Source organism: Salvia splendens, chromosome 7 (assembly GCF_004379255.2).
Source record: "Salvia splendens isolate huo1 chromosome 7, SspV2, whole genome shotgun sequence".
NCBI classification, from domain to species: domain Eukaryota; kingdom Viridiplantae; phylum Streptophyta; class Magnoliopsida; order Lamiales; family Lamiaceae; genus Salvia; species Salvia splendens.
Window position 1 is genome coordinate 14996858 of NC_056038.1, and position 19638 is coordinate 15016495.

General features: G+C 36.2%; 3 protein-coding genes across 3 annotated transcripts; all 3 read left to right on the forward strand.

Moving 5' to 3' along the window:
* The first annotated feature begins 383 nt into the window (after positions 1 to 383).
* LOC121742581 (deoxyhypusine hydroxylase-B-like) lies at positions 384 to 3958 on the forward strand. Its single transcript, XM_042135763.1, has 8 exons — positions 384 to 500; positions 876 to 1056; positions 1467 to 1600; positions 1708 to 1922; positions 2000 to 2138; positions 3165 to 3291; positions 3379 to 3497; positions 3568 to 3958. Exons 2-8 carry the CDS (start codon positions 900 to 902, stop codon positions 3601 to 3603), a joined length of 927 nt encoding a protein of 308 aa, XP_041991697.1. The 5' UTR covers positions 384 to 500; positions 876 to 899; the 3' UTR covers positions 3604 to 3958.
* A 2407-nt stretch (positions 3959 to 6365) lies between these two features.
* On the forward strand, positions 6366 to 11723 carry LOC121741587 (putative ABC1 protein At2g40090). Its single transcript, XM_042134425.1, has 12 exons — positions 6366 to 6638; positions 6988 to 7142; positions 7222 to 7347; positions 7484 to 7579; positions 7673 to 7773; positions 7908 to 7944; positions 8995 to 9213; positions 9506 to 9617; positions 9799 to 9890; positions 9984 to 10163; positions 10472 to 10585; positions 11042 to 11723. Exons 1-12 carry the CDS (start codon positions 6452 to 6454, stop codon positions 11240 to 11242), a joined length of 1620 nt encoding a protein of 539 aa, XP_041990359.1. The 5' UTR covers positions 6366 to 6451; the 3' UTR covers positions 11243 to 11723.
* Positions 11724 to 15286: 3563 nt separating this feature from the next.
* Positions 15287 to 18067, forward strand: LOC121741588 (GDSL esterase/lipase CPRD49-like). The gene is made up of 6 exons (XM_042134426.1): positions 15287 to 15574; positions 16540 to 16617; positions 16880 to 17020; positions 17215 to 17291; positions 17389 to 17538; positions 17613 to 18067. Exons 1-6 carry the CDS (start codon positions 15464 to 15466, stop codon positions 17824 to 17826), a joined length of 771 nt encoding a protein of 256 aa, XP_041990360.1. The 5' UTR covers positions 15287 to 15463; the 3' UTR covers positions 17827 to 18067.
* The last annotated feature ends 1571 nt before the right edge of the window (positions 18068 to 19638 follow it).

Consider the following 19638-nt stretch of genomic DNA (forward strand, 5'->3'; position numbering starts at 1 on the left):
CTCTTACAAAGAGATTAATTATTTTTGAATAAAAATTTAGAAAAATGATACTCCCTCCGTCCGTGAATAGGAGTCTCGTTTTTTCATTTTAGTCCGTCCGCGAATAGGAGTCTCGGTTCACTTTTACCATAAATGGTAACAGGGTCTCACCTTCCACTCACTCATTCCACTCACATTTCATTTAAAACCAATATATACAAGTGGGACGGACCCCTATTCCACTAATTTTTTTCCACTCACTTTTCTTAACATTTCTTAAAACTCGTGCCGCAAGAAATTAGACTCCTAATGGCGGACGGAGAGCGTACTATGGAGAGAATAAAATTTTAAAAAAATGAGTTATTTTTTTGCTAAAATTAATAAGACCAAAAAAAGAGAAATTGGGAAAGTATAAATTTATAGAATCTGAAAATCGAATCGAGCTGCACACAAATAAAAACTGTCGCCATAAATCTCACCCTGACGTGTGTAGCGCCGCCCGTTGCCTCGCTAGAAGCCAGGTTTCCTTTCTACGCAACATTCTAGCTACTTTCCTTCCATTGTGTTGCAGCTATCTTCTTTGATTCCTTTCATTGTGTTATCTATCTGCACTGATAAGCGTTTTTGTGCTTGTATTACTCTGTCTTTATGAAACCGTTCTTCTATAATGTTGAAGAACTTGATATATTCAAATGGAGGAATACAAGTGTAGTGTGGTCTTTTGAAATATGATCTGAATTTGCTTGAAAAAAGTTCGCTTGGAGGCTTATTTCTGTTCGATCTGAGTTGACTCATTACTAATTCGTTTTTATTGAGTTTCGTTTGGATCGAACTATCATCAATTTTTCGGCGGCAAAATCACGCAACTGTAACTTATTGAAACCCCTAATTTCTAGGGTTTGTCGTAAAGCAATTTGCAAATGGATAGCGAACGTTCCTTCAAAGTGCCGCCGGAAACGGAGAGGTTTCTCTGCGAACGGTTGCTGGACGAAAAGCAGCCCATATCAGAGCGGTTTAGAGTCCTATTTTCTCTCCGCAACCTCCGAGGCGTCGCACCCCGCACTGCGCTCATCCAAGGTATCTTAGAAATGTTCTTCCAAATTTTCCTTTGAGTGTCTCTATGTATATGTTCATATATTTTGTTATTGTCTAGGTTTTCTTTGTTCTTCTTTTAAGCTCGGTTTTAGGTTTGTTTCTATTAATAAGTTGATTAGTTGATTAGAGTCCTTTTTGTAAAGAGTAGTTGATGCAAGCTTGAATTTGAAAAGATTAGTTTATTAGAGTCCTTTTTGTAAAGAGTAGTTGATGCAAGCTTGAATTTGAAAAGATTAGTTGATTAGAGTCCTTTTTGCATATCAATTGTTTTTGTTGAGTAAATTTGATATAGAATATAGCATGGTTGATTTTTTACATTCGTTTAGTTTCTCTTGTTTGAGATTGAAAAAACAAGCCTCGTTAAAGTAGTTTGATGCAAATCTCTACTTCAGCAACTAGGGATACTTCAAACCTGCTTGCACATGAGGCAGCATTTGCTTTGGGTCAGATGCAAGATGCTGAAGCTATCCCTGCATTAGAAGCTGTTCTAAATGATCTTTCGTTGCATCCCATTGTGCGCCACGAGGTATGTGCTTTTTGAATCTGGATTTTGTATTCAAGTATATCAAGCGCTTCAGTTTCTCATGATTAAGCTCTAAATTAAATAGCTATTGTGAATTTGTAAATCATCAGGCTGCAGAAGCTCTTGGTGCAATAGGCTTGCAATGTAATGCCCCACTTCTTAAGAATAGTTTGGCTTCAGATCCAGCTCAGGAAGTTAGAGAGACATGTGAACTAGCCCTGAGTCGAATTGATGGGTTGAAGAATACCTCTGTGACTGAGGCATCCCCTTTCTTGTCAGTGGACCCTGCTGCTCCTGCTGCTTGTTCTTCTGTAGAAGAACTCAGGTAGTTATTTTGCACAAATATCATAAGTTCGTGTCTTTATATCATTTGGTTGCTTTATCAACTTCTTTACTTTACAGGGAAGTTCTAATGAACGAAGACAAGAGCATGTACGAGCGGTATTCTGCTCTTTTTGCTCTTAGAAACCTTGGGCAAGACGAAGCTGTTTCTGCTATCGTTGAGTCTTTAGGTGCCAATAGTGCTCTACTGCGGCATGAGGTTTGTTTATCTTTTCTGGATAGATGGTGCTGTATGTATTGAAGTTTTCCTGAAAAAGACAAGAATTCCTCGCCAACTCATTCTTTTTATGCCAATTGGCAATATGATTTACTATTGGAAGATTGGTTATACATACTAAGCTAGTTGGCAGTAATTGCAATATCAGCCGTTATCCTCTTCTTTCTTTTTACCTCTATCAGTCATCTCATTTTTGTGATACTCTAATGAATGTGAATAGATGTTGGAAGTTTAGGTCATGCCACTGATATCATCTTCATGATGTTTGTTTCCTAGCCTGAGTGATTGAGACAGTTCTTGTTGAGATTTGGATAATGGGTGATGCTTCATTGTGGTCAAACCGTAAAAGTGTCTGTTGAGCACCGATTAGATATTTTCAAGATCTCTGAAGTGGTGATTGAGAGTGGTTGATTGGCATTGTGTTATTGAGTAGTAGCTTCATGATTGGGTATTCAAGTGGAATGAGAAGGTGGTGGGAATGGAAAGAACATAACCCTCAATTCTGGGTGTTGTGTGTGTGTAGGGGGGCGGGGGCAGTGTTATTCCACACTTATGGTGAAAATAAGGTGACCAAGAACTCAGTTATCTTTCATTCTCGTTCTCCCTCACCTAAACCTCATATCAAGCACATCTCGAGTAATTCACTTATCGTTAATTGTCGGACGTTTCATACCAGTATATTTTCTATCATACGATTCATATTTTTGTCATTGATACTCTTGAAGTGATTGGCTGGAATGTCATCAGCTAACTGAATAATTGATAACCCACCCAAACCATGTAAGAAACAAGTTTTTACAAGTTACAGTGAAACTGATGCCTTTTGCTGTTGGCAAAGGATTTCTGAAGTTTAATAGTAGTATAAATATCACATTTATATTGTTGCTGGTGAAGGAATTATTTTTCATCATCATGTATTATTTGCAATAATAAATTTATGTTTTCACTTGATCAATGTAACTTTTTGTTTCTTGTGAATAATTCCTTTGCAATTTTGATTGAGTCCAGGTTGCTTATGTCTTGGGCCAACTGCAGAACAAGAAAGCTTCAGATGCACTTTCACAGGTTCTTAGAGATGTAAATGAACATCCTATGGTTCGACACGAAGCAGCAGAGGCTCTTGGTTCTATAGCAGGTTCAGCTTATCTATATTTAAAATGTGCATGCATATATAGAAGCTAAAATGGATGTATAATCTGTTGACACAATTTTGATATTGTAGATGAAGAATCGATTGCTCTGCTTGAGGAATTTTCCAAGGACCCCGAGCCCATCGTCTCACAGAGCTGTGAAGTCGCTCTCAGCATGCTTGAGTTTGAAAAATCGGGAAAATCCTTTGAGGTAATAAACACTGATTCAACTAGCATGTCTATATACTTGGTCTGAGACATATTTTTGTGATGAGTTGCAGTACCTTTTCATGGAGACGCCTCAAGCTTCATGCTAAGTGGAATTTCTTGTTTTTCAACTTCACTATTCTCAAGAGTGGTTCAAGAATCAAACCCTCAACTATTGTAGAGATGGAAATGAGGTTGCTCTAATTTTGTCTACATCTCTTAACTTATGAATTTGGCTTTCACCTTGTGAAGATGACTTATTTATCGGCTACCCTCCTATGCATCTGTTATATTACTATATGATTCTTCATGGGAATCAATATAATTGAACGATACATAATAGAGAATTCATTATGTTAAATATATAAATTGTTTAGGGATACATTATTTATAAGTTGAGTGTAAATTTGTATCAACTTTTGTTATTAACAAATCGATTAAAGTGAACCGATATGATTTTGTTTCTTGATGATTCAAAAAAAATCCAATTTCCAATAACTAGTCCAAACTTATCAGGACTCACATATTTGAGGATGATGGTGCGGCAGTATTGTTGGACTTTTGAAAATGAAGAAAGGGAAAGTGAAGAAAGAGGGAGGAGGAGAAGAAGAAGATTATAGTAATATGAAGTATATCAATTAGTAGTTAGGAAATATAATAAGGTGCGAGGTTATTGTGATATATGCGTTGATCAATATAACAGAGAAATCATATATTCTCAAAGAATATTTCATCTTCTTAAAACAATGAAGTGAATTATGTGTGATGATATTCGGATTTTACGGTAGAGGCAACCTCTAAATATATAAGGAAAGAAGATCAATTAATTCTTGTGCTATCATTCACCTATCCAAGATAATATTATTTCTTTAATTAATCATATAGTACATGATTTATATCCATTCTAAGTTCTAACACTTCCCTTCTAATGACATCTCCGATACTTAACATCGCTAACCACTTCTTCAAATATCTTGGAGTTGATGACTTTGGTCAACACATCTGGTTAGTTGATTTTCTGATTTGTTCAGAAGATGTTTTGCTGAATTAGTTTACTGAATTTAATTTGCCAGTTGCATGTCCATTTATTTTCAGTAAATTCAAAGCCATTTCTAATATCATCACAAATTAAAATATAAATCATGTAAAATGGTAACGCAGAAAAGGACTAATTAAACCTCATGACTTTATACTGCACTTATTATTTTAATTAATATGCAATGTCTTATTATTTTCATGAAATTTAATAAGGTGCTATATAAACTCTTAACAAAATATATCCTCCAACTCCAACAGTATAAATATGGAATGAGAACATGTGTTCCACAAACATATAGAGGAGTTTAAATGATGGGATCATTCAGATTGTAAGTATGATTATCAGATTTCATTGCAATTAGGCCTTACTTATACTCCCTTTCCCTCCATCCGTGAAATGTTGTCCAATTTTGCCATTTCGGTCCGTCCGTGAAATGTTATCCACTTAGTTTTTTTTTTTTTCCATTTTTGGTAAATAGACCTTACGTACCAGCAACTCATTACACTCACATTCTATTATAAAACTAATATATAAATGTGGGGTCTACATTCCACTAACTTTTTCCACTCATTTTTCTTCACATTTCTTAAAACTCGCGCCGAGTCAAACATGGACAACATTTTATAGACTGAGGGAGTAGGGAAAATGATCAATACAAAAATTGATTTCAATACAAAATCCTGACTATGAGATTTGGCAATCTAAATAATTAAATAAAAATACGGAGGGTCATAATAAAGTAGTTTTAGGTCATATTATAAAATTCGGGTTTGAGGTCATGTTAAGATCATTTTATGTCATCATTACTATAATGACGTAAAAATAAACTTAAGATGACTTAAAAATGACTTTTGTATGCTTGGTTCTGCATTTTTGTATTAAGAATGAGCTTTGCATAGATCAAAACTTGAGGGAGTAGTATATTAAGTATTTTATTTCATTTTTTTATATCGGGTTTCCAGAGATAGGATATCTGAGTTGGGTATTAAGATTGTTTGGATTGTCGACTGCAACACGTCATATTATCCGCTTTGGGTCAAGCCTGCACAGATTTATTTTTGAGTCACTCCCAAAATGCCTAAAACTAATTAGAGTTGGACAGGAATTATATAAACCTTCCAACTTCCCTTCAGACTCCCGATGTGGGATGGGTTTGAACTCAACATATCTCCCTCTCAAACCAGATCACATCGGGAACAGACAAACGCAGTGGACACATCGAGACATTACGGGCCCGATTCGTACTTGAGTCATCTTAGGCCCCACTCGACTTGTCTCTGGTACCACTTGTTTTGATAGAATAGAGCAATTGTGTAATTGAGACAAACAGAAACGTGAAGAAACACATATTTACGTGATTCACCAACATTGTGTTGGCCATGTCCACAGACAGAAAAAAGAGAACAAATTGTATTAAGAGCGAGATCCCACTGGCAAACTATATAGATTCAAGACATACTAACAAAGATATCCCAAAACATTTTGGGTTTGTGTAGACATATAATTGAATTTTGTATTTGGGCATCCGTGAATTCAATTGGACAGCCCTACTTCGCTTTAGTTTTGGATTGAGTGCAATGTAGTTATTGGATTATTTTTAGATTATAAATCTATAAATAGCATTTGAAAGTCAATTATATAGTTCATGTAATCAAAATTAGCTTCTTTTGTCCGTGATTAAGAATTCTATTTGAGTTCAACATTATGTTTTAAGAAATAAAAGAATATGTGTAGGAAAAGATAATGAAATGTTTGTGTGATGGAAGACTATACAAACATACGTAATTAGGTCCTTAAATACAACTACCAAAAGTAGTTAACTTTGATTTCTTTAATTGATTAAATCATCGAAATTGCAGAGCTATAGAAAATTAAACGCCGCTATTTTCTTGTCGACATATTCGACGAAGAAAGAGGAAATGGGGGTTAGGGCTTTTTTGCGCGCCAAAACTAAATTACTTTTGGCGGCTACTGCAGTAGCTGGCGCCGGCGCCGGTGCCGGCGCCATTGCCACCTCCGATGACCCGGCTTCAGCATTCAAACTCGCCACCGCCGTTCCCCTCCGCCTCTTCCGCGACGCTGCCACCGCCGCCTGCATCGTGTACGGTACGATTGGCTTCCTGTATGAAGAGAAGATCTTTCTGGTTTATTTAATTAACAAGTTTACTCTGACAGCTGATCAATCGAGCTGCTTATTCGATAGTTCTCACATCTGATTAGTTGGAGAATTTGTTTTTTGATTTTGTTGTGTGCTGGTGTCAAACAAATATGTGTGTTTTACCGAGGACAAGAGAGGCTGTGTCTCGTTCAACTAGGAAATTTATGAGTATAATAAAATTGGTTGTTCATAGCAATTTTCTACTTGCATCTAAAAGACTGTTTCTGTTGTTGATAGGAATTTTCTAACTCATGGAACAATATAATTGAGGTCTTATGTTAAACAATTTATTTGTAGATTATGAATACTCACTCTGGGGCTTGCCTGATGGAAGCAAAGAAAGGGAAAGAGTTAAACGTGAAGTTCATTCCAGAAGTGCACTTAAGCTGCAAGAGCTTTGCTTTAGAAATGGTGGGATCTACATCAAGCTAGGTCAGCATATTAGTCAGCTGGTATGCTGTTATTTTCTGTTATAGTTTATTCCAGAGTGTTATTCTTAATTCTGGATTTCATAAAATTTCCTTGTTTCAGGAATACTTGGTGCCTGCTGAATATGTACAGGTAATGAGACAGTCGATGTTGAATAAATGCCCCGTTTCATCATATGAGCAGGTTCTTGAAGTTTTCAAGAAAGAGCTTGGTGGGGCACCTGATGAAGTAAGTACCCTCATTCAGCTCAAATAACATTGGAATTTGAATGGCTCTCCAACATAAACCAGAAACAAACATAAGGTTCTTATTATGTAACAAGTCCTCTCCCTTTATCATTCACACATAAAGTTGGTTCTTGCAGATTTTTGATGAATTTGATCCTGTTCCCATAGCAAGTGCTTCTTTAGCACAAGTTCACATTGCCCGAACTCATGATGGACAACAAGTTGCTGTGAAGGTGTAAAAAGCTTGGACTTTCATCTTCTGCAGAATTGATGTCAAATGATTCAATTGATTTTCTTAGTTTCTGTTTTAATTCAATTGACTTCAGGTTCAACACACTCACATGACAGACACTGCAGAAGCTGACTATGCAACTGTTGAGTTAATTGTGAACGTTTTGCATCGCCTCTTTCCTTCTTTTGATTACAGGTTTAAGTGGATCTTTCGATTTGGAGTACTAATGCTTCATACTTCCTAATAATTGATATTATGTTAATAGCTGTGTTTGGCGCTATATTCGTTTTCCTTTTCCTTATTAACTCAAGAAACTCAATTTTGTACAGGTGGTTGGTTGATGAAATGAGGGAGAGTTTACCTAAGGTTTGCTGCTGACATGTCTATTTTTGTTCTCTCGTTGTTCTTTTATGTAAGATGAAAAGGTCCATGAGTGATGGACACACGGTAGTTAGGTGTTCACTGAATTTCAGCTCTTCAGTCTTTTTGTGGCAATATTTCCTTGGGGAAAACTTTGATCTTGACTGCCCAATTAAAAACTCCTGGCTTAATCCCCTCTTTCCCATGTTGTTTCGATATGTCTCTATTTGGAGCCACTTTTAGTATGCTATATGTTTCTCTAAAGAGTGAGTGAACTGAAAATAAAGCACACATACTTTGTGGTTTCACCTTTTGCAGTATCTATACTTTGCAAATATCATGGGAGGTCACCAATGACGGAGCCAAAAATATAATGTTGGGGGCCCAAGGGGATTCTAAATCAACTTAACATATCAAGTCATTAAGAATGACAATGAAAAAATATACAACTCCCTCCGTCGACAACCTATAGTCCTGTCTTTCCATTTTGGTCCGTCCACATAAAGATATTACCCCCTAAACATGGTTACCACCGAAGAGAGAGAGAGAGGAGAAGAGGAAAAGGGCAATTTTGTCCTTAAATCCCAAACAGTGAAAAAGTATCTCAAAAGCTATTACCCCCTAAATATGGTTGCCACCAATGATATTTCTAAATTATAGGTACCACAATGGTGAGAATCATAAAGTATGGTTATCTTATTTGTAGTTCACTCTTCTCTAAATTAAGGTTACCCTTAACTTTCTTCACTGTAGTCAATATCACATGTTACCTATTTTTATGTAACACGGGTTAACGTTCAACATACTAAATTCTTAAAAAACCTACAGTTTCTGCAAATGTGTAGTTAGTTCAGTGTGTGCTCATTTCGTTAGTGATGTAGTAATTCTTGTTTATATGGTATCCGATTACCTGAAGGATTGTGGATGAGCAACGTTTAATTCATGATGCCCCTTGTTTATAGTAATATCTCTTTACATTGTCAGATGAAGGTTACCTTTCTTATCGCACTTGCCACTTCTAAAACATGTTTTAATGAGTTACAATGAACTTCTTAGGAGTTAGATTTCTCGAATGAGGCCAAAAACAGCATAAAATGCATGGAAAACTTTCGGAGGTTCTCTCCGCATATTGCAGAATGTGTTTATGCTCCAAAAGTGTATTGGAACTTGAGTACCTCCAAGTTGTTGGTGATGGAATTTATTACCGGAGTACAAGTAAATGATTGTTTGGCCATTCAGAAGCTAAGTATTCAGCCGAGTGATGTTTCAAAGCTGGTAAGTTTATGTACTTCCTCTAACAATTCAGTATGATTGATGCCCAAAATCAGATGGGTAAAGCATTTTGGATGGAAAGTTATCTTTTCATTTATCAAGCTCCTTAAATGTTTTTTTGTAGCTATTGCAGTATTACTATTGAACTTAATTACACACTATGAGTTGATTGATAAAAGAAATGTCAATGGATCTGTAATTTATCTAATATGATTGAAAAGTCCTTAACATCACCATCTTAATTTTATGTATCCTTACTATATTTGGGGGTTGTGTGTTTGTTTATCATATGCAGCTTAGTCATGCTTTTGCTGAAATGATGTTTAAGCATGGCTTTGTGCACTGTGACCCACATGCTGCCAACGTGCTAGTTCGTCCTTTGCCTTCTGGAAGTAGGAGTATTTTTGGTGAGGCTTTTGCCAGATCTTTCTGGGTTGTCATTTACATTAATTGTGCATCTTTCTTTCTTTTAAACACGTTTTGCATGTATTGAGAACTCCTGGTAAGGTCTTCTTGGTTGTTGCATATTGATCACATGCAATATGCTTTTATTGCTTCGCTGAATATTTTCTTGTCTTTCACACTCAGGAAAGAAAAAACCACAGTTGGTATTGCTGGACCATGGTTTATACAAGGATCTTGATGACACAATGCGATTAAATTATGCTTCACTGTGGAAGGTGTGTGGTGTTCTTTAAAAACATTATTTTTTAATTGGAGATTCTGAGTTCAATTTCTTATTTGATGATATAATTCATTGGCATGCTTCACAGGGTTTGGTATTTTCTGATGCAAATGCAATCAAAGAAAACAGCACTAAATTAGGTGCTGGTGATGATCTTTATGTACTGTTTGCTGGCATTCTTACTATGAGACCTTGGAATAAAGTCATCGATCCAGCTGTGGATCACCTGGTTGTTAAGGGCACTGATGGCGATCGTTCAGAACTCCAGGTTGACCTTATATTTCAAGTGTTTCTCCTAAAACCTAAATCCTAATGATGACATGCTTCTTGAAAGAAAATATTCTATGATCCTTACTTCAAGTTGAACATATTTGATTGAACTAACTAGATTTGTCACAGTGAATCTTATCCATTGCTATCTTATATTCTTGAAGTTATAATTCAAAGAAATGTGCTTCATGATTTGTAAACACAATATGTATAGTATTCTGTAGTATGACAGCAGATGCCTAAGATTTCCATCTGTTCCCGATAGATATTAAACTGTTCCTTCCTTTTCATTTTCTTTCTTTGCAGATGTATGCTTCGCAATACTTTCCTCAAATTACTGAGCTCCTGGGGAGACTCCCCCGTGTTATACTTCTAATGCTAAAAACAAATGATTGCTTACGAGCAGTTAATAGAGCACTGGTATGTAGTTTCTTCTATATCTAATTCTTTCACACTTGTAGTTTGATGCAGTATATAAAACTGGCCGGTAAGAGCAGTACTAATGCTGCCAAATGAATATTATCATCTGAACCGACCATTCATTTTTAGGTGCATTTATGAAGAGCATTAGGACTCCAGCTTTACAGATTTTTTCTTGGTTCCACATGCATCCTCCTAATCCTCAATTTCTGGTCTTGAAATTTAGAATAAGCTTACACTTTGCATATCAATTTTCAGTTGTGCTATTTCAAGTGACATGGGTCACTCAACATATACTTTTAAGATGGTTCATGCATCTATTATCTATATGTATGCATCATTTCTCAGTCCTCACTTCATCTTTTAAGATTTTGTTTTGTGAGGAAAGGAATGTAGGGTTTGGTATGTCACTCTTCTTTTGCAATCCATACTAATACCACTGTACTTATGTAATAGATGGAAGGATCATCTGTCGAGACATTTTTGATTGTGGGAAGAGTTTCTTCCGAAGCAGTTATCGAATCAAAATATTTGCATAGCAAGTCCATCCTATCCCGGCTTCATGTTTGGTTCGAGGAGTTTCTCTCAGAGGCTCGGTTGCTCGGTTTGCAGTTTGCAGTGTGGCTTTTGAAATTTCAGAAAGCTTTGACGCTGTGAAAACCAGTCCACACTTCCTCATTCTTTGATCTATCTGAGAGACCATGGTTTTTCAACCTTATATTCTTTAAAACTGTGTCAATAATTTTATGAATCCACATTTCGATATTTGTCCTTGCAATGCCACTAAATCCAGTGATATAATTATCGAAAATTTCCCGCAACATTTGGTCCTTGAAAGGCAAGAGGTGCCACTCTCCAAGTATGTATCAGTTAGGCAGAGTGGCTTTCATCTCCTGGAGTTGTCATTATCAAGAAGCTATGGTACATTCCAGTCTCACTCAACATTGATTGATATGATGATTATGATCTCTCCTCTCCATATTGAGCTTTTTAGAATTTCTACTTGTTTCTTTTTCTTTGGTTGTAATCCCTTAGGTGGGTGCAGGCTCTCATGCGGTTTCCCATGGTTTAATTCGAGTTTATATATTATAAATGTATGATTCTTTGGAATAAAATTTATACAGATTAATTTTAATAACTCGAAACTTGGACGTTTAGGGTTAGAGTTGGAGTGGCCCGATTGATTCAAAACCCGTTAGACTGCAATTGATATCTATATCTATGAGCTTAGTTACTATGATGTCCTTTTCGATTGCAGAGATGGTACGGCTGCCATAACTCTCTTAGCCTACCCAAAATTAGTAAATATTAAATGGCATTTATTATTTAGGTGTGGATGCTTGAATTTTTGGGTATGATTTATTTGTGAGGATCTACGAAAGATACACTATATTTTGACTGTTCAAACTTCCATGTATTTGGCTACATTGATTTACTACTTGGCTACTTAGTTGCTTGCTCCTTATTAAACAGACGACAAGCGCGTAGGCAATCATTATTTGGACAATAATTATCCATGAATTACTATTTTAATTTTTAATGATGAATTTTTCATCGAAGTAACGATGGAAATTGGTCCAATGAGTCTATTGATTCCATTTTGTTAATTATACTATTACTCTATCTGTTCAAACGAAGATGACTCTTATCCTAATTAAAATTACTTATTACTAATGATAGAAATATCTTTTTGCTACATTATTTTCTCTAACATTTCTCACTTAACACATAAAATAACATTGCATAAAGTCTCATGCTGTGCAAAAAAGGAGTTATATTCTTTGGGATGGTAGGAGTATGAATTAAAGGATATACTCATTCTTAACCATGTTTTAGTTTTTAATTATACTCACATTTATTTATCGGCTTCGGAATGTTGACGTGGCTATTATGTGTAGTATCCAACACAAATTTTGTCAGGTTTATTGGTTGTTTGATGTGTCTATTTTCAAATTTTAAAGTTCAATCCATTTTTTTAAACCAATCCTATATCAATTGAGGGATTTGATGAGTTTTTGGGAATGTGCAATATAATTGGTGAAAACGATCCGCAAAATGGACAAATGAAGGAAGTTAGAATGTCAACAGTAATTGGCCTACTAAGACGATCTCAAAATTACATTTTAAGACCATCATTCTCTTCATTTTCGAAAGAGATTTGCGTGAGTATCTTGTCTATATTTTAAATCATTTCATACAATATGACCATTTTTAATAAAAAAAAATTACAAATAAATTTTTTATTCAAAATTTATCTCACTATTTCAAATATAGCGTTATATTACCGTTTTTTATTTTTTTATCCTCTAATATCTTCTATAATCACCTATAAATATCACATTTATCCCATTAGTTTTTACACAAAAAAAACACTCTCTCACTCAATTTTCTCTTTTAATTTCCAACCCACATTCTGTTGGAAAAATGTCCAACGGAGACAACTATTCTTGGAGCCAATTTTAGGTCAACATATCGGATAGGTGACGACTCCCAGAACCGCCGGCTCAGCAAAGGTCCACCGGAGTGAGGATGATGTGTATATCCCACATATGTCCTTCACGACCAACACGCTGCCCTAGTCGTGGATGGAATTCTTGTGTTCAACGAGCCCGACAATCGTTGGAAACCCACAAAAGTCAAAGGTCTTTTGGTAGAGATTGAATGAGGCATAGTATAAGGCAACCAAGCCCAATGGTCCTCCCCGTCGAAAATACACGATACTTCGAGATTATTTCGACCGAGTGAGTCCCAAAATTCAGAAAATCTGTGTCATCTTCAATAATTAGGAGAAATGATGCCGCATCGAATAAAGTGAGACCAATATTCTGAAGTTGGCACTAAGAATCATGCAACAAGACAACATGAAGCCTATCAAGTTTGTCCCAACTTGGAAAAAGGTCCATTACATCGACAAGTGGGTGGGAGTAATTGAGTTGCGTATGGGATAATCCTCGAAACACATGAAGCACATCATTTTTAATGTTTCGATTCAATCTATACACATCTTTATGCAAGACATTGTATTGAATGATAATATTTCCATCATCTTGAGCATGGTCTCTGATACGTTAGGATTTTGCACTACTTTAAGGCCTAATTTGGTCCGTTTTGAATGTTAAGGCCTAATTTGGTCGGTGTTGCATGTGATACTTGCAAATCATGTACGTTTATTGCATATTTTATCCATTTTGGTGTTTTTACGTGTTTTGTGAGAAATGTGTAAAATAGACAGAGAAAATGATAGAAAAATGTCAAAAAAGCGGAGATTGAAGAAGAATACATCCAGCGACCGCTGAGATGAAGTCAACGGTCCACTGTGTTTATGTGGAGATGCAGCAGCCTTAGTTTAAGCCCATTTTATGACCATTCTAAGAACGTCGAACAGTGCAGTCAAAGCTTACGGGAATTTAGGCGGGAATTCAAAAAAAAAAAGAATTTAGGCGGAAATTTAAGGAAGGGAAGAAAATATTATCTTGTGAAGCCGAATCTTTTCCATTCCTTGTAGGGCATAAAAATTACCAAGTCTAAACTTTTTTCAAGCCTACAAATACCCCATAATCTCATTCATATTATTAATAATTCATAGCTTCCAAAATTGGGGAGCCCCCTAGGCTCCTCCCTCTATGCTTCAACCCTAATTTCTCCATATTTCTCTACACATAAAATTCCTCCATCCTTCATTCCATCATTCATTCTTTATGTTTTGTACTTTAATTTATAGTTTTTTGCTATTTGTCTATGAGTAGCTAAATTATAAGAATTCGAGGGATGTGTCAGTAACTCTTTTGGTTTATATAATTCCAGTTTTTGATATCCGTTTGTTTATGTTCACTTTATTCTAAGTTGTTCGATAATGATTCATGTTTGAGTAATACATGTTATGATGATTTCTTTGCATGTAAAGTCATTGAGAGAGGATTTGCATGTTAGACAGACTTAGTTAACACTTCAATTAATTCCCCCTAAAAAGGTACGCTAATTGAGAGTAAGGGCAGCTTGATGGTCTAATCGAGCTTTTTGGAGTTATAAACCTAATCCTGACAACGTTAGTGTATAATCTACTTTGTGCCGCATGAGAAATACTTGTTTTACTCACTCTAGTTGAATTTGAATTGTGCTAGTATATCATAACTGTGTTTTGTGTAAACCATTATTGTGAAATCAATATCTCTGGAATTCCTTTCTTTATTTGATTTACTTTGTTTATATTGTTTATTTATAGTACCTAGTTAATTAATCCAACTCAACACTCTTGTGTCTCTCTACAATCTATGATGCTTAGTATATGATAGTCAGTTGCAATTCTATTTCCAATCTTGTGCTTCTCCTTTAGCTATACTATAATTATTTTGTCATATTGCAAGTAGATCTAATGCTAATAAAATAATGCATGTAACATGTGCATGTGCAAACATTTGAAAATGAGAGTATTAATTGTTATGATGTTAGCTTGTGTAATGTGTAACTATATTTGATTCTTTATATTCAATTGTTATTTATTCAGTTGATTTGTTCAATCGTTGAGTTGTGCTTTTAAATTATACCTCCAAAAATATGAAGAAATTAGGATTATTTAGACCATAATTTTAGAATTCAAATTAATGATAGACTAATTTAGTTTTTAACAATTCTATTAAAAAACAGCAAAAATATTATTCATACATATACTTTATGGTGTCCTGCATTTAGCTCAAGTGCGAAACACATAAGATTAAATAAGTAGGGAGAGAGAAATATGAAAGCATTGAAGGTGTGACACACTGCTCTCTCTCATTTAAAGCCAACGCTAACGCTACCATTTCAACAACTGCCTCCCCACCCACCCTCACTTGTGAATCTCAATTCTCCGTTTCCCATACTGGAATAGGAGAGGGAGTGATGGTGGGACCGCCTAGGCCATTGTTCGTCTTGTTCGGATCATCGATCGTTCAACACAGCTACAGCAATGGCGGTTGGGGCGCTGTTCTCTCCGATATCTACGCCCGTAAAGTATGTTTTCCCATTTTTCGGCTCGACTTTTGCGTTTGATTGTTTTGAATCCGTCTATTTCCGCTGCGCACTCCGTTTCTTTGCAGTTTTGATTGATTTCTTTTATACTACTACTGTTTCTAATTTAGTTTATTAGTATGTTTGATTATTAATTATTTCTTAATTATGGGTTAGTAATTCATAATTATGGTTCAGCGTTTAGTACTATATGGTTAGGTAATTCATAATTGAAGTTTTGATTTTTTGTTGATTGTATCGTTGGTCCAATGCCTAATAAAGGGATATGGGAATTGAAGAGTTGGTCTTGGGAAGCAAACTATCATTGAAAGTGACATGCGACAACAAATTTTCGAAAAATCGACAACACAAACTATAAGTAATTGATCTTGAAACTATTTGTGTGGTTTTGTTTGATCCATTGGGACAAGACTGGCATTATATGTGATTGAGTTCTTTTCAGCACATGATTTGGGAAAATGATAGTTAGTGAGTTAAACGGAAAGAAGTAGGGGAGTAAAAAGAGAGGGAAGTGTGATAGAGAGTAAAGTACGAGTGAATAGATGTTTTGTTTTTAGCTAAAAATGGAAATCAATCACTTAGAGATAACCATTAAAGGAAAAATCCGAAACTCCCGGCAGATGGCCAGTAGCCCAAAGAAACGAAAGAATCGGTTACATTTTTCATATAATCTCCTCTTATAGATAGACTAAAGACTAAAAAATTGACGAGATTTTTTTTCTTAAACTCAATTACTTATAGTGGGACAGAGGGAGTTTACCTTCTGATTAACAGTACTTTTTCATGTCTTCTTTATTGGATATACATGTTTAGTTACATTTCCATAGTAGCAGCAGTTTTCATTTTCATGGTACATAAATAAGGAAATTATTCTTAATTGGCATCATTCTCTGAGCAAAACCATTATCCCTGAGTTGTGATTGTGTCATTATATTCTCAACAAACAGGCTGACATAATCTTAAGGGGATACTTTGGTTGGAATTCCAGACGTGCTGCCAAAATTCTTGATCTGGTTTTCCCAAAGGTAAAAGCATTCCTGCTGCTCATTGAAACAACTTTACAACTTTGCGTTCTATTCAAATGTCGAAATCTTGCATAATATCGACTATATGGTTAGCCATACTTGTTTATTCCAATCTGAGAAACGGAATCCTTAATTAGGCAAGCATTTTTAAACCAACTCTTACCATATAGTACATTGATGAGTTGTGGTAATTGAAGAGCATGTCGCTATGGATTATGCTTCTTGTTTGACGTTAGCATTGTGGTTATTTCTGTTGGAGCAGGATGCTCCTGTTCAGCCATCATTGATAATCGTGTATTTCGGTGGCAATGATTCCATGGGACCTCACTCATCTGGACTCGGTCCTCATGTACCGCTTCCAGAATATATTCAAAATATGAGAACAATTGCGAACCATCTCAAGGTAACTAGTCTAAACTTTCGGATATGTAGTCATTATCTGATTGCTTCAATTGAGCATAAATCATCGTGTTTTACTGCAAAAACTTAGAGCCTGTGCTCTGATATCTTCTCACAATTCACAGATTGCTTATGCTGCTTTTCCATCCCTTAACTGTCTTTGGAACTTTACGTACTAACATTGGAAATGAATTCCAGAGCCTTTCAGACAAAACTCGCATAATATTTCTTAGTTGTCCTCCCGTGAATGAGGCTAAACTTGCTGAAAGCACAAGGTATGTAGATATTTGGCTACAACTATATACAGCAATGGCAAAGTTTCTCAACTGAGAAAGTGTTAATCTGGATAATTCTTTCGAAACATATATGCAGTACATATTTCAGTGAGCTAGTTCGAACAAATGAGTTGTGCCGGATGTATTCAGAGGCTTGCATAGAGTTATGCAAGGAGATGGATGTGAAAGTAGTAGATCTGTATACAGCAATCCAGAAACGAGAAAATTGGATGGAAGCTTGCTTTACGTGACCACCACCTCCACCCTATCTATCTATCCAATTCTGTTGTGTTGTTTTTGAGTAACTTGTCGCATCTGCAGGGATGGAGTCCACTTGTCCGAGGAGGGAAGCAAGGTAGTCGTGGAAGAAATACTGGAGGTGCTGAAACAGGCCGAGTGGGAGCCTAGTTTACATTGGAAATCGATGCTCACTGAGTTCTCAGAGGAATCCCCCTACGATCTAGTGGCTTCGGATGGAAAAACCACGATAAATCCTTCCGAGTGGACTTACCACAGAAAAATTCAGTGGGACTAGCTGTGTTAAACCCAATTTTGCTTTGTTGGTAGCTACTTCCATTGAGCAGAATGAATGTGCAACTAGTTATTTATGCTCCTCAAGTTAATGTATACTTGCTTGTATTTTGTATTTGGACCAACCCTGCAACAGTGTGAGGGCTGGGCTAGCTAGCTATGGTTGGAAAGTCCTTTCCAACTTTTGTCACTTTAATTGTGCTACCAAATTCAGTTGACATTAGTTGAATAGTTTCTTTGGGTTATTTGAAGTATAGGATGAACTTTGATCCTAAACCCAACTATATGGATTAGTATTATAAAAATATTTTTCTTTCATTGTTCAATTAATAATCAAGTCGAAATACTCGGGCAAATTGGAGGATTTTTGTTGAGTTTTTAGAATTTTGGGTTTTGATGCTTGTTCTTGAATACATGAACTTAAGTTGGCTTGAAATTCCAACTTGGATTATCGAGTATACTACAATTACAAAGATATTAGTTTTAAGTTGACCAAAAGCCATTTTTGGTTCCAACGGGCTATTTTACAATATTGATTAATAATATTATATTTTGAATTATTACATCCCTAATGTAAATGATCTGATTCAATCAATTTTGGATGCAGTCGTAAAAATTGACAGTCACCACCAATTAAGTTAGTTTGAGTGGATTAGCAACTTTTGATTAGAACATTTAAAATGAGCATACTTTCCTTATTAGTTTGTCTCAAGATAATACAATTCTAATTTTGATAGCTCTCTCTTTCCAATTAATACACCTAACCATTTTTTCTCTCTTTTATTAGATATTCAAATCTCTTTCTCTTTTTGATTTAATACTTAGAGCATCCACATCCGTGCTCTTGCCAACGAGCACGGATGTGGGCCCGACCCCACTTTTTCTGCCTACTCTTAGGCAAGAGCACAACACCCACATCCATGCTCTTCCGCAAGGACTAGCACAAGGGTCCTACCATTCCATTATTCAATTTAAATAAAAACATTTCCACAAAATTAAAATGCATTAAAAATACCCAGAATAATATTACAAAATACATTAAAAATTAAAAATTACATAATTAAAATCCTAAAAAATAAAAATTACATAATTAAATTCATAAAATTAAAAACCCACTACTCGTGGCCGAATTTCGCCCACATGTGTTTGATTAGGTCTTCTTGTAGCTCAACGTGGGTTCGGGTATCGTGCATTGTGTGTCTTGTTTCGATCCTCTCACCCACCGTCGTATGCACACCTCGGTGTGGGGGAGACCTCGCGCTTGAGCTTCCGGCTTCATCCTCGTCGTAAAAGCTAGCCGCCCTCGGTCCTTCGTCGGCTATAATCATGTTGTGTAAGATAATACACGTGTACATGATGTCGGCGATATTTTTCACGTACCACAGCCGAGACGGGGCCTTCACAATGTTGAATCGGGCTTGAAGGACCCCAAAGGCTCTTTCGATATCTTTCCGAGGGGACTCTTGACGCTGTGCAAAAAGAACCCGTCTCGGGTCTTGCGGGTTGCCGAGCGTCTTCAAGAAAGTCGACCACCTTGGGTAGATACCATCGGCGAGATAGTAACCCATGTGGTATACATTTCCGTTGACGGTGAAGTCGATCACCGGTGCTATACCATTCAACACATCATTGAAGATGGATGAAGAATAGAGCACATTCAAGTCGTTGTTAGATCCGGCAACACCGAAATATGCATGTCAAATTCATAGGCGGTAGTCGGCGACCGCTTCAAGGATAAGTGTCGAGCCGCCGCCTTTGTGGCCGCTTAAGTGTTGCCCCCTCTAAGCAGTCGGACAATTCTTCCACCTCCAATGCA